The sequence below is a fragment of the Oncorhynchus clarkii genome, chromosome 4 (genome assembly GCF_045791955.1).
Source record: "Oncorhynchus clarkii lewisi isolate Uvic-CL-2024 chromosome 4, UVic_Ocla_1.0, whole genome shotgun sequence".
Classification (NCBI taxonomy): domain Eukaryota; kingdom Metazoa; phylum Chordata; class Actinopteri; order Salmoniformes; family Salmonidae; genus Oncorhynchus; species Oncorhynchus clarkii.
In genome coordinates this window covers 9,690,826-9,713,723 of record NC_092150.1, presented here as the reverse complement: position 1 = coordinate 9,713,723, position 22,898 = coordinate 9,690,826, and the positions used below count along the sequence as shown (strand labels likewise).

The 22,898-nt window shown below is 41.9% G+C and overlaps 1 protein-coding gene across 2 annotated transcripts; it reads right to left on the bottom strand.

The window, feature by feature from the left end:
- Nucleotides 1-9,355: 9,355 nt before the first annotated feature.
- Nucleotides 9,356-22,785, bottom strand: LOC139406386 (G/T mismatch-specific thymine DNA glycosylase-like). Of its 2 annotated transcripts, XM_071148924.1 has the most exons (11): nt 22,663-22,785; nt 22,112-22,177; nt 21,222-21,400; nt 20,633-20,892; nt 20,167-20,236; nt 19,765-19,900; nt 19,532-19,614; nt 19,338-19,432; nt 14,529-14,700; nt 13,962-14,114; nt 9,356-12,827 (listed from the first exon to the last, which is right to left on the bottom strand). In XM_071148924.1, the coding sequence occupies exons 2-11, from the start codon at nt 22,165-22,167 to the stop codon at nt 12,661-12,663; spliced, it is 1,371 nt and encodes a 456-aa protein (XP_071005025.1). In that variant the 5' UTR covers nt 22,168-22,177; nt 22,663-22,785; the 3' UTR covers nt 9,356-12,660. The 2 variants fall into 2 exon arrangements, with proteins under 2 accessions (XP_071005025.1, XP_071005026.1); XM_071148925.1 differs by lacking the exon at nt 22,112-22,177 and having other exon boundaries at nt 11,900-12,827; nt 22,663-22,759.
- Between the last annotated feature and the right edge of the window lie 113 nt (nt 22,786-22,898).

Below are 22,898 nucleotides of genomic sequence, written 5' to 3'. Positions count from 1 at the left end.
ACAATCATATTGTTACACAACAGTTCTTAATACATCAACAGTTCCTTGAACAACAATGGCCTTGTGTCAGGGTGCAGACATATAAGGAGTCTATGAAAGACAGAACATCACTGTCCAACACGGAACATATCCCTTGAGAAGTTACAACAGCTCACCCCAAATTCTGCCACCGCAATTCCCCCTTTGATGGCATGGAAACCATAGGCATCACCAGGCATAATATATCTGAGCTGTTGCCAGACAGAATTGAAAACCTTCTGATTTCTGGGAAAATTGCATTTTACACAAAAAGGGGTGGAATGGAATGGAACTCCTAAAAGATCATGTAATAATCACAATCTGGGGATAAAGGGGGTTCATAGGAATCGGGGTCATTTAGAGGGCAGTAGGAACTAGCATCTCCAATAGGATATTTTGATCCTCAATAAAGGGTGAAACAGTGGTGAGCTCTGTCAGGTCATTCAAGTTGACTTCTGTGGTCACATGACCATCTGGTGGGGAGGAGATACTGCTGTTTCACACAATCTCCTCTCCAAGGTCCTCAGGCAGAAGGACAAACCACAATCTCCTCACCAAGGTCCTCAGGCAGAAGGACAGACCACAATCTCCTCACCAAGGTCCTCGGGCATGAGATCAGACCACTATCTCCTCACCAAGGTCCTCAGACATGAGATCAGACCACTATCTCATCACCAAGATCCTCAGGCATGAGAACAGACCACTATCTCCTCACCAAGGTCCTCAGGTGTGAGAACAGACCACTCTCTCCTCGCCAAGATCCTCGGGCGTGAGAAGAGGCAGAAAAAGGACAAGGACTTCAACGAGGTTTAGGAGTGTTCCAATGTTCCCCAGGTTAGTTTTCACCCATGCAAACAGATCCCAACCCCACTAATTATCTCCCCTGTTTACAGTAGCTTCCACCTGTCTGATAATGGCAACAGACTTAGCAACCACAATGGAGGAATACAGGATGTAAGTACAACACTCTGCCCCCACCACTGCACAAACCCCACCCCTTATCCACTAGGGGAAAATCCAAAGCCAATCTATTTTGTAAGACCCTGGTACGTGTAGCTACAAGTTCAGCAGTCAATGCTTCCACAGCAGTGGCAGTAGCATTCCCCATTCTTTCTTCTTCATTAGCTAGTTCTCTAATGGAATCAAGCTCAGTTGTTATGCCATAATTGGGAAGTAATAAAGAGAAACAACATTTTGCAGGGATAGCTACAATGGTCTTCCTGTACAAATAGGAGAGAGGGTGATTTGGGGTTACTGGAATATCTATTATTTTTTATTTCACCTTTATTTAACCAGGTAGGCTAGTTGAGAACAAGTTCTCATTTACATCTGCTACCTGGTCAAGATAAAGCACAGTAGTTCGACACATACAACAACACAGAGTTACACATGTAGTAAAACAAACATACAGTCAATAATACAGTAGAAACAAGTCTATACACATGGAGTAAATAAACATATAGTCAATAATACAGTAGAAAAAGTCTAAATACAGTATGTGCAAATGAGGTAGGATAAGGGAGGTAAGGCAATAAATAGGCCATGGTGGCGAAATAATTACAATATAGCAATTAAACACTGGAATGGTAGTGGTGCAGAAGATGATTGTGCAAGTAGAGATACTGGGGTGCAAAGGAGCAAGATAAATAAATAAATGCAGTATGGGGATGAGGTAGATAAATGGCCTGTTTACAGATGGGCTATGTACAGGTGCAGTGATCTGTGAGCTGCTCTGACAGCTGGGGCTTAAAACTTCTTGGTGAGTATTGAATAGCTTGGATAAATAAGGTGCCCAAAGTAAATTGCCTGCTACTCTGTCCCAGATGCTAATATATGCATATTAGTAGTAGTATTGGATAGAAAACACTCTGAAGTTTCTAAAACTGTTTGAATGATGTCTGTGAGTATAACAGAACTCATATGGCAGGCGAAAACCTGAGAAAAATCCAACCAGGAAGTGGGAACTCTTGAGGCTTGTAGGTGTCTATGTAACAGTACAAGTTTAGACCGTCCATCGCCCATACCCGGGCGCGAACCAGGGACCTTCTGCACACATCAACAGTCACCCTCGAAGCATCGTTACCCATCGCTCCACAAAAGCCGCGGCCCTTGCAGAGCAAGGGGAACTACTACTTCAAGGTCTCAGAGCAAGTGACGTCACTGATTGAAACGCTATTTAGCGCCCACGCTAACTAAGCTAGCCGTTTCACATCCGTTACATCTATGGGGTCATTTTTCACTTCCTTAGGCTTCCACTAGATGTCAACCGTCTTTAGAAACTGATTTGAGGATTATACTATAAAGGAGGGGCTCATGAGTGCTGTTTGAGTACTAATTAATTGCCCACCTCAACAACAGCCCCTTCACATTACACTCCATGCAGTTTGGCTTCAGAGCAAAACACTCCACAGAAACAGCCAACTGCTTTCTTCTGGAAAATGTGAAGTCAAAGATGGACAAAGGGCGCATTGTTGGGGCTGTGTTTCTGGACCTAATGAAGGCTTTTGATACTGTTAACCATGAGATTCTCTTCACAAAATTGTCCAAGTTCAACTTTTCCCCCGATGCCTTGAGATGGATGAAATCATACGTTGAAGGCAGAACTCAGTGTGTCAGAGTGAGCAATGAGCTGTCGCCAACTCTTAGCTATGATGTGGGCGTGCCCCAAGGGTCAATACTGGAGCCCCTTCTGTTCAGCCTGAACATTAATGATCTGCCTTCTGTCTGTACTGGGTCTGAAGTTCAAATGTATGCAGATGATACAGTGATATATGTGCATGCAAAGAGCAAACAACAAGCTGCACAAGAACTCACTACTGTAATGGTCCAGGTTACAAAGTGGCTCAGTGACTCGTGTTTGCATCTCAATGTGAAAAAAACTGTCTGCATGTTCTTCACAAAGAGGGCAACTGGTGCAACTGAGCCAGATGTCTATATATCAGGGCAGAAGCTCAAGGTGGTATCTGATTTTAAGTACCTTGACATCATACTTGATTCCAACCTCTCTTTTAAAAAGCAGGTGAAAAAGGTCATTCAAATAATCAAATTCAACCTAGCTAATTTCCGATTTACACGAAATTGTTTAACTACAGAGGTAGCAAAACGGTACTTCAAATCTATGATACTCCCCCACTTAACATACTGCTTGACTAGTTGGGCCCAAGCTTGCTGTACAACATTAAAACCTATTCAGTCTGTCTACAAACAGGCTCTCAATGTGCTTGATAGGAAGCCCAATAGCCATCATCACTGTTACATCCTCAGAAAGCATGAGCTCCTGAGTAGGAGAAATCTTGTGCAATACACAGACACATGTATTGTATTCAATTTCCTAAATGGCCTGGCTCCCCCTCCACTCAGTATTTTTGTTAAACAGAAAACCCAAACATATGGCAGCAGATCCACAAGGTCTGCCATGAGAGGTGACTGTATAGTTCCCATAAGGAAAAGCACCTTTAGTAAATCCGCTTTCTCTGTGAGAGCTTCCCATGTCTGGAATACACTGCCATCAGACACACATAACTGCACCACCTATCACACTTTCACAAAAAACATGAAGACATGGCTAAAGGTCAATCAGATTTGTGAACATAATCCCTAGCTGTCTATTGCCGCTTTCCATGTTGTCTGTAGCTTGTGAGGTGTAGAAACACTGTGTTGCTTTTATGGGTTTTGTCTTGTTGCTTTTTGTGCTATGTCTTGCTTGTCCTATGTTGCTCTGTCTGCATGCTATGTCTTGCTTGTGCTATGTTGCTCTGTCTGTATGCTACGTCTTGCTTGTGCTATGTTTCTCTGTCTGCATGCTATGTCTTGCTTGTGCTATGTTGCTCTGTCTGTATGCTACGTCTTGCTTGTCCTATGTTTCTCTGTCTGCATGCTATGTCTTGCTTGTGCTATGTTGCTCTGTCTGCATGCTATGTCTTGCTTGTCCTATGTTGCTATGTCTTGCTTGTCCTATGTTGCTATGTCTTGCTTGTCCTGTTGCTATGTCTTGCTTGTCCTATGTTGCTCTGTCTGCATGCTATGTCTTGCTTGTGCTATGTTGCTCTGCGTGTGCTCACTGCTCATTGATTGTCTGTATTGTAATTGTTTTTAATAACCTGCCAAGGAACTGCGGTTGAAACCGGCACTTTTACTGAAAAGTTGATTAATGTGCACTGTCCCTGTAAAAATAAAATAAACTCAAACTCTTATAAACATTCTATATGGAGATTCTTATAAAGCTCTTAAACATTATATATGGAATATTTCTCACAAGTTGTATAAATTGTTAATGCTGTGATTCAATGGTGATAATATAAATATGTAGAAGACCAAAGAAGTGAAGGCTGTTTAAATCAGAGAAATGTGCAACCCAATGTGATAGGTTGTTGATGGAATTTATATGAATGACTAGAATATTCCACCCTGAAGCCATATCTACCCTGAAGCCATATAATCGTATGAAATTGGTTAGAATCACGTATAACCATAGTCTGTACAATATGTCTATAATAGTATCTTAAAAACAGACTGTCTGAGCAAGATTCGCTGCCGACCTTGGCTGGGGCCACTGAGATTACTTCCCAGGGTCTCGGTCTCCTTGGCTGGGGCCACTGAGATTACTTCCCAGGGTCTCGGTCTCCTTGGCTGGGGCCACTGAGATTACTTCCCAGGGTCTCGGTCTCCTTGGCTGGGGCCACTGAGATTACTTCCCAGGGTCTCGGTCTCCTTGGCTGGGGCCACTGAGATTACTTCCCAGGGTCTCGGTCTCCCGATCTTGAAGAATCCCCTAATCTTTGTTGGCTGGGTAGCAGAACATTGTGTGCTAATGTTAGTGTGAATGTGGGTGCGTATGTTTGTGCGAATGTGTGTGCGTGAGAAGCCAGTATAAAATGAATTGTTTTGTACAACAGACCAGCGCACTCTAGTGAATAAACCCTATTGACTATTTTAGCTGGGCCTCTGTCTGTTTCATTTCGATCAGTATCTTACAAATCCTGATCAGCAGACTGAGTAGTTTAATTGAATTGGTTTATGAACTTAATTCTCGTAACATAGGTGCAAGGGAGGGAATATTTGCACCACTGAACATGGGTGTGGTGCTCTTGGGAAAGAGACCTGACTGGTTTGGATGATCGAAAAACTTTGACTAAACCAATAACGGTCTGTGTTGAAGCACCACTGAATGTTTATCCAGCCCCGTGAAAAGGGATGTGACCCGACATGTCTATAACCTGCTAAGCACACTAAGCATCAGAGTGACACATACATCTACATAAATGAATGATTCAATCCATAGCAATGAAGGTCAGTGTTGTAGTGTTGGTTGAAATGTAAAGGTCAGTGTTGTAGTGTTGGTTGAAATGTAAAGGTCAGTGTTGTAGTGTTGGTTGAAATGTAAAGGTCAGTGTTGTAGTGTTGGTTGAAATGTAAAGGTCAGTGTTGTAGTGTTGGTTGAAATGTAAATGTCAGTGTTGTAGTGTTGTAGCGTTGGTTGAAATGTAAAGGTCAGTGTTGTAGTGTTGGTTGAAATGTAAAGGTCAGTGTTGTAGTGTTGGTTGAAATGTAAAGGTCAGTGTTGTAGTGTTGGTTGAAATGTAAAGGTCAGTGTTGTAGTGTTGGTTGAAATGTAAAACTCAGTGTTGTAGCGTTGGTTGAAATGTAAAGGTCAGTGTTGTAGTGTTGGTTGAAATGTAAAGGTCAGTGTTGTAGTGTTGGTTGAAATGTAAAGGTCAGTGTTGTAGTGTTGGTTGAAATGTAAAGGTCAGTGTTGTAGTGTTGGTTGAAATGTAAATGTCAGTGTTGTAGTGTTGTAGCGTTGGTTGAAATGTAAAGGTCAGTGTTGTAGTGTTGGTTGAAATGTGAAGGTCAGTGTTGTAGTGTTGGTTGAAATGTAAAGGTCAGTGTTGTAGTGTTGGTTGAAATGTAAAGGTCAGTGTTGTAGCGTTGGTTGAAATGTAAAGGTCAGTGTTGTAGTGTTGGTTGAAATGTAAAGGTCAGTGTTGTAGCGTTGGTTGAAATGTAAAGGTCAGTGTTGTAGTGTTGGTTGAAATGTAAAGGTCAGTGTTGTAGTGTTGGTTGAAATGTAAAGGTCAGTGTTGTAGTGTTGGTTGAAATGTAAATGTCAGTGTTGTAGTGTTGTAGCGTTGGTTGAAATGTAAAGGTCAGTGTTGTAGTGTTGGTTGAAATGTAAAGGTCAGTGTTGTAGTGTTGGTTGAAATGTAAAGGTCAGTGTTGTAGTGTTGGTTGAAATGTAAAGGTCAGTGTTGTAGTGTTGGTTGAAATGTAAAGGTCAGTGTTGTAGTGTTGGTTGAAATGTAAAGGTCAGTGTTGTAGTGTTGGTTGAAATGTAAAGGTCAGTGTTGTAGTGTTGGTTGAAATGTAAAGGTCAGTGTTGTAGTGTTGGTTGAAATGTAAATGTCAGTGTTGTAGCGTTGGTTGAAATGTAAAGATCAGTGTTGTAGTGTTGGTTGAAATGTAAAGGTCAGTGTTGTAGCGTTGGTTGAAATGTAAAGATCAGTGTTGTAGTGTTGGTTGAAATGTAAAGGTCAGTGTTGTAGCGTTGGTTGAAATGTAAAGATCAGTGTTGTAGTGTTGGTTGAAATGTAAAGGTCAGTGTTGTAGCGTTGGTTGAAATGTAAATGTCAGTGTTGTAGTGTTGGTTGAAATGTAAAGGTCAGTGTTGTAGTGTTGGTTGAAATGTAAAGGTCAGTGTTGTAGTGTTGGTTGAAATGTAAAGGTCAGTGTTGTAGTGTTGGTTGAAATGTAAAGGTCAGTGTTGTAGTGTTGGTTGAAATGTAAAGGTCAGTGTTGTAGTGTTGGTTGAAATGTAAAGGTCAGTGTTGTAGTGTTGGTTGAAATGTAAAGGTCAGTGTTGTAGCGTTGGTTGAAATGTAAAGGTCAGTGTTGTAGTGTTGGTTGAAATGTAAAGGTCAGTGTTGTAGCGTTGGTTGAAATGTAAAGGTCAGTGTTGTAGCGTTGGTTGAAATGTAAAGGTCAGTGTTGTAGTGTTGGTTGAAATGTAAAGGTCAGTGTTGTAGTGTTGGTTGAAATGTAAAGGTCAGTGTTGTAGTGTTGGTTGAAATGTAAAGGTCAGTGTTGTAGTGTTGGTTGAAATGTAAAGGTCAGTGTTGTAGTGTTGGTTGAAATGTAAAGGTCAGTGTTGTAGTGTTGGTTGAAATGTAAAGGTCAGTGTTGTAGTGTTGGTTGAAATGTAAATGTCAGTGTTGTAGCGTTGGTTGAAATGTAAAGGTCAGTGTTGTAGTGTTGGTTGAAATGTAAAGGTCAGTGTTGTAGTGTTGGTTGAAATGTAAAGGTCAGTGTTGTAGTGTTGGTTGAAATGTAAAACTCAGTGTTGTAGTGTTGGTTGAAATGTAAAGGTCAGTGTTGTAGTGTTAGTTGAAATGTAAAAGTAATTTTCGATTGAGCAGACATATTCAGCGTTTACCATAGAGGGCGTAAAAAAGAAACTCCTGAAACTAGATCCCCTACATCCTGGTCTTGACGAGAAAAAATGAAAAAACATCAATGTTCAACCAATCCAGTAAATGTGAAGGAGGAGTCTTCTTGTTAACGTCCAAAATGTAGAAGTCCTATCACTGGCTCTCATTCCATTTCCCCTGACAACCGGAACATTTGGTTGTACAATGGATGCAGTCTCCGCGAATGCAGAAACATCACTTTTACATTTCAATCACACTAGAACAGTGATCTTCGCAACTACTGTTTGAATCCGATCACATTGTGGACAAAATGTTGCCCAAACGCTATACTGTGCACATGGACGTCACATGCTGACAAGACCGCTCGCGCGTTTCTTCTTCTTCTCTGGACTTCATATGGCGGTTGGCAACCAACTTTAAGGTGCATTACCACCACCAACTGGACTGGAGTGTGGACCTCAGTTCATCTTTCAATCACCCACGTGGGTATGTGCTCCTAGAAACCAATGAGGAGATGGGAAAGGCGGGACTTGCAGCGCGTTAAGCGTCACAAATAGAACAAAGTTCTGTTTTAGCGCCTGACTAATCAGACGCTCACTGCGATCGGTGTGGTCAGCATGTTCCTTTCTTCTCTGCAAGGAGTCTGGATCTGTGTACATCCCCGACTTTTCCCCCGAAGGCATTCAGGGCTGTCTGATTGGTCCAGAAACCGATGGCCAGAGCCAGAACCCACGTGGGTAAAGCCAGAGAGGAAGACATGAAGTGAAAGAGTTAACTGGACCCAGAATCTGTCTTCTCCAGATTGTAGCATTTAAAAATAATAATAATAATTGGCCACCAAGTGATGACTTTCTGTACGGAGGTCAATAGGTGTCGTATTGGTTAGCAAAAAATGTAATGGCTTATTTGCTTGAATATAAGTTTTGTAATGATTAGGTTGTTACCAGTGTACTGATATAAGTAGGACACGTAACATCCTGGCAACTTTGAGAAAAAGCACTTTATGTCAAAGTTGTGCCAGGCCTTCACTAGTTACCGCAGCCACAAAAAGCCTACAATAAAAAAGTATTCAATGATTTTTTAAACATTACCTTGACCACACTGCTAACTTTATGCCTAACCCTAACACGCATATCTGCCCTCTCATTGGCTAGAATGGTCCCACTTGCTTTTGCCTCATTCCATTTTCAAACACATTTCATCAATACAACTGATAGTCTGTGGTAAATTCATCATTGGCTTTAATACCCTGATTGGTAGAATCACTGATGACTTTGTTTTGTACAACACCTCTCAGACCCCTCGTCACCACAAACGACTTCAGTCTCAGACTGAGGTGTGTAGTGAACATTGAGCAGCGGAAGAATTTTGTGTGTTGTCATCAGGAAAGACAAAATGCTGCTTTTTAAAATTTAGTTTTACCTTTATTTAACTAAGCAAGTCGAGAACAAATTCTTATTTTCAATCAATCAAATGTATTTATAAAGTCCTTTTTACATCAGCAGATCTCACAGTGATATACAGAAACCCAGCCTAAAACCCCAAACAGCAAGCTACGCAGATGTTGAAGCACAATGACAGCCTACCCTGGCCAAACCCTAACGACGCTGGACCAATTTTGCGCACCCCGATGGGACTCCCAATCACGGCCGGTTGTGATACAGCCTGGAATCGAACCAGGGTCCGTAGGGGTGCCTCCAGCACTACAATGCAGTGCCTTAGACCGCTGCAGCACTCAACAACGTTACTGCTTTTACGGAGATCGCATTCAAGGTAAATGCTGCAGATGTCTCAAATGGAAATGTCCTTTAAAGCTAGAATCCTGGTTTCTGATTGAATCCCAGCCTTCGTCTTTTTAACAGAGGATTTACATACAGTAACAGCATGTATGACCAATTCCATTCACACAAATAGGCAAAATCCCTTTTTTTTATTTAAATCCACATTTGGTCACAAAAATGAAACCAGTCCAGAATAAAAGGAAATAAAGAAAGGTTTAAAGATGAGGAAATTAAAAGGTGAGGTAGCTTGTAGCTGCCACAACAAATTTAAACCCTAATCCATCTCACGGTAGAAACCTTTGTGATGCTGTAGTAGCTTCACGCCTACAAACTTCGACTACTGATGTAGAACTGTAAATGCTAAAGTATTATTATTTCTGACATACTGGAACAACTACGCATTTCAAATAAAAAAAGTCATATTACCCAGTTATTCTCACAGCGTGCATCCATACATTTACCCAGAGGGATCATGAGCAGTATCTCAGAAGTTAAAACTTGTGCAAAGAGTATTGTAATGTACAATATGAAACAGTTTCAAGAAAGAACAGGGTGGTGTTCTAATAGGCACCAAACAGAAGACAATCCGTTTTTTCTAATAAGAAACCAAAAAAAATGAATCAGTTACAAACACATTTAAAACATTTTCCTAACTAAACACGATCTAGGGTTGACTCATTTAGCATGCAGACGGATGAAAAGTTCTTGACGTGCATGAAGATCATCACTCAAACCGTCAGAACCCGACCAAACCAAGACGACCAAATCTTTTCAGGCTGGAAAGTTAAACAAAATAACTTCAAGTAAAATAGAAAAACTCCACGAGGATCATTTACATCTAAAAATCCTTCATTTAAAAACAATGTAATCACCTCGCCTGTTTTGGTAAAAAAAAAATCTGAGGGATGGGCATAAAGAAATGAATCCACTCAAATTCATAGACTGAACTATGGATGCAAGGACTGAGCATCCATGATATCACAATTATAGTTTGAACCATGTTGAGTCTATACAGTGTTTGTTTAAAAACATTGGAGAAAAACAAGCCTATATTTAATATATATATACACTTCAAGAATTAATGGATATACAGTGGGGCAAAAAAGTATTTAGTCAGCCACCAATTGTGCAAGTTCTCCCACTTAAGACGAGAGAGACCTGTAATTTTCATCATAGGTACACTTCAACTGTGACAGACAAAATGAGAAGAAAGAAATCCAGAAAATCACATTGTAGGATTTTTTATGAATTTATTTGCAAATTATGGTGGAAAATAAGTATTTGGTCACCTACAAACGTGCAAGATTTCTGGCTCTCACAGACCTGTAACTTCTTCTTTAAGAGGCTCCTCTGTCCTCCACTCGTTACCTGTATTAATGGCACCTGTTTGAACTTGTTATCAGTATAAAAGACACCTGTCCACAACCTCAAACAGTCACACTCCAAACTCCACTATGGCCTAGACCAAAGAGCTGTCAAAGGACACCAGAAACAAAATTGTAGACCTGCACCAGGCTGGGAAGACTGAATCTACAATAGGTAAGCAGCTCGGTTTGAAGAAATCAACTGTGGGAGCAATTATTAGGAAATGGAAGACATACAAGACCACTGATAATCTCCCTCGATCTGGGGCTCCATGCAAGATCTCACCCCGTGGGGTCAAAATGATCACAAGAACGGTGAGCAAAAATCCCAGAACCACACGGGGGGACCTAGTGAATGACCTGCAGAGATCTGGGACCAAAGTAACAAAGCCTACCATCAGTAACACACTCCGCCGCCAGGGACTCAAATCCTGCAGTGCCAGACGTGTCCCCCTGCTTAAGCCAGTACATGTCCAGGCCCGTCTGAAGTTTGCTAGAGAGCATTTGGATGATCCAGAAGAAGATTGGGAGAATGTCATATGGTCAGATGAAACCAAAATATAACTTTTTGGTAAAAACTCAACTCGTCGTGTTTGGAGGACAAAGAATGCTGAGTTGCATCCAAAGAACACCATACCTACTGTGAAGCATGGGGGTGGAAACATCATGCTTGGGGCTGTTTTTCTGCAAAGGGACCAGGACAACTGATCCGTGTAAAGGAAAGAATGAATGGGGCCATGTATCGTGAGATTTTGAGTGAAAACCTCCTTCCATCAGCAAGGGCATTGAAGATGAAATGTGGCTGGGTCTTTCAGCATGACAATGATCCCAAACACACCGCCCGGGCAACGAAGGAGTGGCTTCGTAAGAAGCATTTTAAGGTCCTGGAGTGGCCTAGCCAGTCTCCAGATCTCAACCCCATAGAAAATCTTTGGAGGGAGTTGAAAGTCCGTGTTGCCCAGCAACAGCCCCAAAACATCACTGCTCTAGAGGAGATTTGCATGGAGGAATGGGCCAAAATACCAGCAACAGTGTGTGAAAACCTTGAAGACTTAAAGAAAACATTTGACCTCTGTCATTGCCAACAAAGTATTGAGATAAACTTTTGTTATTGACCAAATACTTATTTCCCACCATAATTTGCTAATAAATTCATTAAAAATCCTACAATGTGATTTTCTGGATTTTTTTTCTCTCATTTTGTCTGTCATGGTTGAAGTGTACCTATGATGAAATTTACAGGCCTCTCATCTTTTTAAGGGGGATAACTTGCACAATTGGTGGCTGACAATACTTTTTTTGCCCCACTGTATGTATGTAAGTAACGTTTTTAAGCTTTAATGAACAAAAATTTTCAGAAACATACTAAAAATAATATACGGATCATAAAGCAACAAGAGAACAGCACCCACCTTCAGTAATGTAAATCCACTATAAAAAGGCTTGTGAAGAAATTGCTAAAACATCTCTGTGGAATCACTTTTTGACCATGTTTAGTTTGTTCACATATCACTCAGTACCTGTTCTCTAATCCTAAACTTCACAATGCATGACTTCCAGTTGCATACAGTGTGTGTGTTTTGCCACAGGTTCATTTTGGGACTGACTGTTCATGTGTAAGTCTGATTTAGGGCCATTTGTAATATCAGAACAGTGTCCCGCTTTGCTTACACCTACTGCGCCATCATGTGGCCAAGTACAGTATGACAACAAAATAAGCAAAAGGTTTAAATACGTGACAATCTACAAAGACAATCAAGAATCATTGTCAAGTCCCTGATTTCACATATTTAAAAAGACCGCCAATCAAAAAACACATGATATGACAAAACAGGATAAAATATTTGAATTTAAAAAAAATCCTCAATTATCAATTTAGAAAATTCCATCTATCAAGTAGTTAAACGTGTAAATCCCTAAAATGGCTAATACAACTTGACAAAAAAATGAAAAGGCTACAATTTGAGTCTTCAAACTGAGGTGCGGTGTCTTGTTGAAGGAGGGGATTAAGGATGTGTGGGTTGAGGTCTCTGTACGTCCAGATAGGGCTAGTTAGTAGCCCTATCCCCTTCCTTATACATTGCCCGCCCATGCCTGGGGCTCTTTAGAGCCACCAATGTCTGGAATCTGATCAGCAAAAGACTGCATCATCCACTGTCCGTCCGGGAGTTGTCCCTCTGTGGCAGCGGCGGTGGCGGCAGGAAGTTGAGAAGTGTCTGCCTTCTCGACAGCGTCTGAAACTAGAATAAAATAACATCTGAGGTGACTGGACCATGTTACCTAGGCCAAAGACAAACCCGTCCACTACAAATCACACATAGGGGGCAGCAGCATCCGGACTAGGTGCTGCGAGTGACAGCAACATAAGTTAGTGATTGTTCACAAGTTTGGGTGATTAGCAGGTCATTGCAGAGTGAGAGGAGGACATTGTTTGAATCTTTCATTTTGGCCTTCTACTTGTTTTGTATACATAATTTGTTGTCACAATTGAGCTTATATGCCATGCTTGGGCTGGCTGACTACGGTTGTCCCTGGACCCTGGTGTTTATTGGGCTGGTTGACTACAGTTGTCCCTGGACCCTGGTGTTTATTGGGCTGGCTGACTGTGGTTGCCCTGGTGTTTATTGGGCTGGCTGACTACGGTTGACCCTGGTGTTTATTGGGCTGGTTGACTACGGTTGTCCCTGGACCCTGGTGTTTATTGGGCTGGCTGACTGTGGTTGCCCTGGTGTTTATTGGGCTGGCTGACTACGGTTGACCCTGGTGTTTATTGGGCTGGCTGACTACGGTTGACCCTGGTGTTTATTGGGCTGGTTGACTACGGTTGTCCCTGGACCCTGGTGTTTATTGGGCTGGTTGACTACGGTTGTCCCTGGACCCTGGTGTTTATTGGGCTGGTTGACTACGGTTGTCCCTGGACCCTGGTGTTTATTGGGCTGGCTGACTACGGTTGACCCTGGTGTTTATTGGGCTGGCTGACTACGGTTGACCCTGGTGTTTATTGGGCTGGCTGACTACGGTTGACCCTGGTGTTTATTGGGCTGGCTGACTACGGTTGACCCTGGTGTTTATTGGGCTGGCTGACTACGGTTGACCCTGGTGTTTATTGGGCTGGCTGACTACGGTTGACCCTGGTGTTTATTAGGCTGGCTTTTTTTTTTTGCTCTAGATTGCAGATAATGACAGTTGCAGGTGTTAAAAAATGAAAAGATATGAGTTAAAAGAGGGGCGCTACCCCGCCCCCCCTCCGGTCCTCCACCCAGCCGTACTCAGCAGGGGTGTGTATCGAGAACCCTGCTGTGGGGAGCCTATACCATATAACTAGTTGCTGCTTATCCTAGTTCTATGGTCCACCCAGGCATCTCTGTGCTGACCTGTGTTTTCCGCTGACGAGAAGTTACAGTGCCCGTTGCCGTTGCTCTGGCCCTCCTCAGGCCCCGGCCCACCATCGCCATATGCGCCGCCAAAGGCCGCCTCGTAGCCCGGGTCGTACGCCTCCTCTTTAATCGCCATCCTCTTGGCGTCCTCTGTAGGGGGGAGAAAACACAAAATTAAATATAAACGTATTTCTATGGAACAAACAAACTGTTACCATGAACAAGACTGTTCTCATACAGCTCACTCAGATGAACAAGACTGTTCTCATACAGCTCACTCAGATGAACAAGACTGTTCTCATACAGCTCACTCAGATGAACAAGACTGTTCTCATACAGCTCACTCAGATGAACAAGACTGTTCTCATACAGCTCACTCAGATGAACAAGACTGTTCTCATACAGCTCACTCAGATGAACAAGGTCATGAGACTGGGCAAGAACTGTGATGGCTTTTCATTTTAAAATTCACCTTTTTAATAATAATTGGCTTTTGATGTTAACCATGTGCTTTCATCTAAATGTAATTTAATACTCAGAGCACTCTGCAGTACGTTCTCTTACCCTTGGCCAATCCCAGGTCAAAGGTGTACTCCAACTCCTGAATGTCGTCTGTTCTGGCCACGCCCCTGAGCTGGTCCCTTAATTCCCTCAACTTGATGTAGAAGTGCACTTTGTCCTGGGCACGGGGGAACTGGGCACAGCGGGCACTGGACGACGGCATCAAATACAAAGCCTGTAGGGGCGAGGGCAGGGTTATACGGTGTCATTTCAAAAAGGGGAATGGTACTGTACTTCCTCTGTATGCCCAATGATCAAAGATAATTCTTTAAAAAGGCTAAGCCGACATGTGGAATTGTTTTAAGATGGTCATACTATGGATCATTTAGCAATTTGATTTGACATTTTAGGACCCCTTTAGTTTAAAAAGAAAAATCAATGAATTAAAAAAAATATATATATACACAATGGGGCAAAAAAGTATTTAGTCAGCCACCAATTGTGCAAGTTCTCCCACTTAAGACGAGAGAGGCCTGTAATCTTCATCATAGGTACACTTCAACTATGACAGACAAAATGAGAAAAAAAATCCAGAAAATCACATTTTAATTTATTTATTTGCAAATTATGGTGGAAAATAAGTATTTGGTCAATAACAAAAGTTTGTCAATACTTTGTTATATACCCTTTGTTGGCAATGACAGAGGTCAAATGTTTTCTGTAAGTCTTCACAAGGTTATCACACACTGTTGCTGGTATTTTGGCCTATTCCTCCATGCAGATCTCCTCTAGAGCAGTGATGTTTTGGGGCTGTTGCTGGGCAACACAGACTTTCAACTCCCTCCAAAGATGTTCTATGGGGTTGAGATCTGGAGACTGGCTAGGCCACTCCAGGACCTTGAAATGCTTTTTACGAAGCCACTCCTTCGTTGCCCGGGCGGTGTGTTTGGGATCATTGTCATGCTGAAAGACCCAGCCACGTTTCATCTTCAATGCCCTTGCTGATGGAAGGAGGTTTTCACTCAAAATCTCACGATACATGGCCCCATTCATTCTTTCCTTTACACGGATCAGTCGTCCTGGTCCCTTTGCAGAAAAACAGCCCCAAAGCATGATGTTTTCACCCCCATGCTTCACAGTAGGTATGGTGTTCTTTGGATGCAACTCAGCATTCTTTGTCCTCCAAACACGATGTCTTGAGTTTTTACCAAAAAGTTATATTTTGGTTTCATCTGACCATATGACATTCTCCCAATCTTCTTCAGATCATCCAAATGCTCTCTAGCAAACGTCAGACAGGCCTGGACATGTACTGGCTTAAGCAGGGGGACACGTCTGGCACTGCAGGATTTGAGTCCCTGGCGGCGGAGTGTTTTACTGATGGTAGGCTTTGTTACTTTGCTCCCAGCTCTCTGCAGGTCATTCACTAGGTCCCCCCGTGTGGTTCTGGTATTTTTGCTCACCGCTCTTGTGATCATTTTGACCCCACGGGGTGAGATCTTGCGTGGAGCCCCAGATCGAGGGAGATTATCAGTGGTCTTGTATGTCTTCCATGTCCTAATATTTGCTCCCACAGTTGATTTCTTCAAACCAAGCTGCTTACCTATTGCAGATGCAGTCTTCCCAGCCTGGTGCAGGTCTACAATTTTGTTTCTGGTGTCCTTTGACAGCTCTTTGGTCTAGGCCATAGTGGAGTTTGGAGTGTGACTGTTTGAGGTTGTGGACAGGTGTCTTTTATATTGATAACAAGTTCAAACAGGTGCCATTAATACAGGTAACGAGTGGAGGACAGAGGAGCCTCTTAAAAAATAAGTTACAAGTCTGTGAGAGCCAGATATCTTGCTTGTTTGTAGGTGACCAAATACTTATTTTTCACCATCATTTGCAAATAAATTCATTAAAAATCCTACAATGTGATTTTCTGGATTTCTTTTCTCATTTTGTCTGTCATAGTTGAAGTGTACCTATGATGAAAATTACAGGCCTCTCATCTTTTTAAGTGGGAGAACTTGCACAATTGGTGGCTGACCAAATACTTTTTTGCCCCACTGTACCCCACACAATATATATATATATATATATTTTATTATTTTTTGGGGGGGCTTGAACTACTATATCCCAGAGAAACTAATTGAATAACACATTTATAAAGCAGTTAACAAAGTCAAAAAATGTATCATAAGGGATAAGGTTTTGAAGTGTTTGTCCTAGATCTAAGAGATAAGAAAGCTCAGGAAATATTTTAGTTCTTATACATATTTAACCCCTTTTTTGGGTACCTTCAATCTCCACCCGGTACAGCCAGAGGAGGACTGTCCACCCCTCAGAGCCTGGTTCCTCTCTAGGTTTCTTCCTAGGTTCCTGCCTTTCTAGGGAGTTTTTCCTAGCCACCGTGCTTCTACACCTGCATTGCTTGCTGTTTGGGTTTTTAGGCTGGGTTTCTTTATAAGCACTGACATCTGCTGGTGTAAAAAGGGCTTTATAAATAAATGTAATTGATTTGATTGATACTTCCATTCAGAAAAAACGAAAAAAAATGGTACCAAGTTACCTTCAGACAAGTCCCATGGGGGTCATAGAGCAAAACGGAGAACACCATCGTGTTCGTGAGAATCTCCCCTTTCCACAGTGGGGTCACATTAGTTTGTAACCCAAGTGGTTTGGACCCTACAAACAAAAAGTTGGCACATCGACTGTACCGACTTCAGACGAGTCCCGTGACACACAGTGGTAGTAATATGCTACATACAGTGCCTTGCGAAAGTATTCGGCCCCCTTGAACTTTGTGACCTTTTGCCACATTTCAGGCTTCAAACATAAAGATATAAAACTGTATTTTTTTGTGAAGAATCAACAACAAGTGGGACACAATCATGAAGTGGAACGACAATTATTGGATATTTCAAACTTTTTTAACAAATCAAAAACTGAAAAATTGGGCGTGCAAAATTATTCAGCCCCCTTAAGTTAATACTTTGTAGCGCCACCTTTTGCTGCGATTACAGCTGTAAGTCGCTTGGGGTATGTCTCTATCAGTTTTGCACATCGAGAGACGGACATTTTTTCCCATTCCTCCTTGCAAAACAGCTCGAGCTCAGTGAGGGTGGATGGAGAGCATTTGTGAACAGCAGTTTTCAGTTCTTTCCACAGATTCTCAATTGGATTCAGGTCTGGACTTTGACTTGGCCATTCTAACACCTGGATATGTTTATTTTTGAACCATTCCATTGTAGATTTTGCTTTATGTTTTGGATCATTGTCTTGTTGGAAGACACAAATCTCCGTCCCAGTCTCAGGTCTTTTGCAGACTCCATCAGGTTTTCTTCCAGAATGGTTCTGTATTTGGCTCCATCCATCTTCCCATCAATTTTAACCATCTTCCCTGACCCTGCTGAAGAAAAGCAGGCCCAAACCATGATGCTGCCACCACCATGTTTGACAGTGGGGATGGTGTGTTCAGAGTGATGAGCTGTGTTGCTTTTACGCCAAACATAACGTTTTGCATTGTTGCCAAAAAGTTCAATTTTGGTTTCATCTGACCAGAGCACCTTCTTCCACATGTTTGGTGTGTCTCCCAGGTGGCTTGTGGCAAACTTTAAACAACACTTTTTATGGATATCTTTAAGAAATGGCTTTCTTCTTGCCACTCTTCCATAAAGGCCAGATTTGTGAAATATACGACTGATTGTTGTCCTATGGACAGAGTCTCCCACCTCAGCTGTAGATCTCTGCAGTTCATCCAGAGTGATCATGGGCCTCTTGGCTGCATCTCTGATCAGTCTTCTCCTTGTATAAGCTGAAAGTTTAGAGGGATGGCCAGGTCTTGGTAGATTTGCAGTGGTCTGATACTCCTTCCATTTCAATATTATCGCTTGCACAGTGCTCCTTGGGATGTTTAAAGCTTGGGAAATCTTTTTGTATCCAAATCCGGCTTTAAACTTCTTCACAACAGTATCTCGGACCTGCCTGGTGTGTTCCTTGTTCTTCATGATGCTCTGCGCTTTTAACGGACCTCTGAGACTATCACAGTGCAGGTGCATTTATACGGAGACTTGATTACACACAGGTGGATTGTATTTATCATCATTAGTCATTTAGGTCAACATTGGATCATTCAGAGATCCTCACTGAACTTCTGGAGAGAGTTTGCTGCACTGAAAGTAAAGGGGCTGAATAATTTTGCACGCCCAATTTTTCAGTTTTTGATTTGTTAAAAAAGTTTGAAATATCCAATAAATGTCGTTCCACTTCATGATTGTGTCCCACTTGTTGTTGATTCTTCACAAAAAAATACAGTTTTATATCTTTATGTTTGAAGCCTGAAATGTGGCAAAAGGTCGCAAAGTTCAAGGGGGCCGAATACTTTCGCAAGGCACTGTACGTTTCGGTGAGAAGTGATTTTCGGGACGTCTCATGGTCTGACAAACACCGCTCTAGCTCTGCCACCTTTTACCGCAGATGCAGAAGTTCCACATCGGCAGATGTGGTGGATGGAGACGCATCCAATGCAAAAAAAAGATAAAAGATTTCTACCTTAAACTAACTGATTTAGATGGCCATTGTTTAATGTTACTATGACGCACCGGTGCGTCAATCAACTCTTGGGGGTTAATAATCACCCGCACAGGCCTGGGCCAACCCACTGGGGAGTCAGGCCCACCCAATCAGATTGCACCAAAGAAAAATAAAGATATTACGCTCTACTTGTCAGTGTCTTAACCTAAACATGCACCATCATATAGAATTCATAGCAAGCAGCGCACTGGAATGACATTCACTTTCATGGGATGGGTGGCCAAAATTAACTAACTGAAAGTTACACTACCAGGTAACAGAGCACCACATCAGACTATCAGGAAGCACAGCCCTTACCACTTCACAGTCAGGTATCTTGTGTGGCTGCAGACCAAAGTCAAGTTTCTTGGGCTTTTTTCCAAACATCTCTCTGCAGAACATTTCATAGATACCTGAAAATAAACAATTTCAACGCTTAATATGGAATTTCAATGGAAAGGTCTTGCAACTGGCATTTTCTCCTCTCTAGCAGGGTTTTTGTGGCTACTTACATTTTCCATTGAAAACAGCTATGAGAGGCTTGTACTTCTTCAGCTTTTCCACAAGAATTAAGGCACCCTCACGTAGCTCTTTGCTGTGAATTAACATAAGATGTCAAACATTGTCTTCCATCTATATGTTGCTGTGTGGCCACTGTTTGACATTTACTCTACTGTCTCACTCGTCATTTCTCAGCACATTGCTGACTGTCTTAAGGATTTGATTATTTTCTTCCTAAGCTTACGTTGAAAGGTCTTTGCTTCCAGGCGTTGTCCTTGCCACCATGTTGGTGAAACCGATCTTATATTTCGCTGGCAGGCTGGTGTCACTCATGTGGTTGAGCTGCTCATCAGTGAATCCAGACAAGAACAGGCACTTCCCTGATGAGGACAAGTTTTCATTAAATTTGTCGTACCATTATTCTTCTGAAATTGAGGTCAACTTTGTAATGCTCTGCTCCCTAAGCATAGGAAAACATTGCAGTTACGATGCCTTGAATTTAAAGGTTTTGCGATTTCGGTTGATTCATAAACGGTGTCGAGATAATGAAAGCGCAGACTAAAAATAGAAAATATTTTCAAAATAAGAGTTCCTGACAGCTGTTCACACACCAAATCAAGACTAAATATCTACTAAAGCAACTTACAGAAATGGTTTCCAGGGCCAGGGAACCATCGTCCAACATAGGCTGCCACCAGACCTGGGTTGATTCCAATCTAGAACAGAGAGATTCACATCATGCAACTGGGTTGTGTTCATTATTGCAGTGTTTCTCAACACTGGTTCTACAGTACCTACAACAGTGCACAGTTTAATTGTAGCCAAACACACCTCATTCAACTCATTGAGGGCTTGATGATTAGTTGACAAGTTGAATCAGGTGTGCTTGTCCGGGGTTACAATAAAACAGTGTACTGTTGGGGGTACTGGAGGACCAGTGTTGGGAAACACTGCATTAGGGCTCGCAACATAATACATTTTGCAGCTGGAAACAAATGAGTATTTCTTATTGGACAAATCAAGGTAGCTCGATTTTCAGTCTCATATCATTAATAATAATAATAATAATAATAATAATGTCTGGCATAAAGTGACAAACAGGTAGAACTCACAATGACATAGTCCAAGTTGTCGTCAAGGATGTCAGTCAGAGTTCTGCTCATGACCTCATCTTCCGTCATGCCCTTGAATCGGTCTCGTTTCTTCCTGACCTTCTGGACGGTCTCGTCCATCTTCTCCTGCGTGCCGTCAGCCTCTTGACCCTCCTTGCCTTTCTTGGGCTTGGGGCCCGGTTTGGCCTTGGGGGGCTTGGGCATTTTGGGTGGCTTGGGTTCCTTTGGTTGTGCCGTTCTCCCTCGCTTTTTCGCTGGAGCTGCAAGAGGTAGAGAGAACTCCCAATCACCTTGCTGTTAACCTTCCCAACAATTTGTTGATGAGGTATTTTTTTTGTTCACCTTTATTTAACCAGGTAGGCCAGTTGAGAACAAGTTCTCATTTACAACTGCAACCTGGCCAAGATAAAGCTAAGCAGTTCGAAACGAACAAGAGTTACATTTGTTTTTAATCTGTGGGGAAATGCATCAAAAAGAACACTTCTCCCACAAATAAATCAACTTCAAATCCATTGGGCAAGCAATACATTGAGGATCATGTCCTTATTGTTATTGAATACAGCTCAGTGGGAATGAAGAAGCAGGGTACCTTTCGCTAAGTTGGCAGGTTCTTGCTGAGCCATGAGCTCATCATTGACAGCCATATGTGCATGTGCCATTACTCTCTCTTCTCTTGGTTCCTCTGTGTAGTGAGGGTGAGGACTGTGGTGATGGTTGATGCCCGGATACTGGCCCTGCAGAGCCTGAAGCTGTTGAGCTGACTGAATCCTGTACAAGGAAGACAAAAGAAAATAACCCCCAGTATTAATCCTACAGCCAAAATATATTGCAGTGAGAGCCCCAGTATAAATATTGTAAATATATTTGTGAGTCCTGTAAAACAAATACACCATGCCCTCGAGGACATTCAGAATCCCAGACTCCTCAAAGGTACCAGAAGGTCCAGAAAAGGTAGGCCTACCTCCACCATATTCACAAGGTAGCTTACAGTAGACACAGCTTCAACAGCATAGAAGCAACCTGTTATTGCCTATACCACCTGCATGTTGAAAGTTTCCTAGATGAGGCTGAACTGGAAAGCCAGTCACATACATACATAAATATACATATAAATATAAATGTGTATGCAGACTGTATGTGCAAAATTGGCCCAGCGCCGTCTGGGTTTGGCCAGTGTGGGTGTACACACACACACCCACACACTTTTATCAGAACTGTCTTGATAGTATCAATTGCACAATTCGTCCTCATAATTCATTCTCACAATTATCTAGGCTTGCAAGTAAAGACAGGTCGTTCTGTGGTAAACTCAATTCAAAGCATTTAGGTGATTCAGATTAGCACAATCCATCAGATGCAAACAAAACAAAAACATGCTGTTATTTCAGATTCATAACATTTTTCCATTCAGGGGATGAAGGAGGGAGTTCGTTCAAAATGTCCTGGGCTTCTTTTTTTTTTGACGGCGTAAGAACTCACCACTGTTGAAGATATTCCGAGGGGACAGGCACTGATCCATACAGCTTTTCTTCCATCTTGGATTTACTTTGTTAGATAGATCAATATTCATGTTGATGAGACATTAATATTCTGATTTGGATATAGCACATCATTCTTATAAACTGCCTGGCTTTGTAGAATTAGCAACAGTGTATCGGGGCGAGAACTCAAAAATTATATTTGTCCTAGACAAGTAGTTAAGAGGCGCTTTGGCAGCTAGCTAGCTTACGTTAGCAGACAACCAGCGCTGCTTTGTCAACAAAGTAAACAGCCAACACACATTCTAACTCCGACTTCGTCTATAGTATACTTAAAATCAATGTTGGCTAACCCACTGGATTTGGCGTATTAAGTCATTATGGATAGTCAAGATAGCATAGCTATTCACTGGTTAACGTTAGCAAGCAAGCTAGCTAGCTATTTCGCTAATTAGCATGGATGAATGACTTGCTAACTTTACTAGCTAGCAATGAGCTGGTTCGTTGTCAAATGAATACAAATTATATGTAATTAATCAAATGCATACATACCTATTACAGAAATTGTTGAATTTGTTATTTCTTTCTTAAAAACGACTGTGCTCAATCACTTTCGCGCTGGACTTGCTAGCATTGAAGCAACAAAGACATGACAGTAAAGCACGTCAACTTTGACATGGGAAGATACCAACATGATAATGGTTGGGGGGGGGGGTTAAGTCAAACGTTCTAATCCTGAAATTCACAGTAAAGGTTTAGTGTATATACCAAACGTTGTATTGATATCA

Bases quoted from the DNA above. Each gene is read 5' to 3' on its own strand.
- LOC139406386 (XM_071148924.1), bottom strand. From the start codon at position 22,167: ATGGAAGAAAAGCTGTATGGATCAGTGCCTGTCCCCTCGGAATATCTT. The intron at 21,401-22,111 runs GTGAGTTCTTAC...TTCCTTGTACAG, and splicing joins TCGGAATATCTTCAACAGTG to GATTCAGTCAGCTCAACAGC. The intron at 19,615-19,764 runs GTAAGCTTAGGA...GTTAATTCACAG, and splicing joins GGAAGCAAAGACCTTTCAAC to CAAAGAGCTACGTGAGGGTG.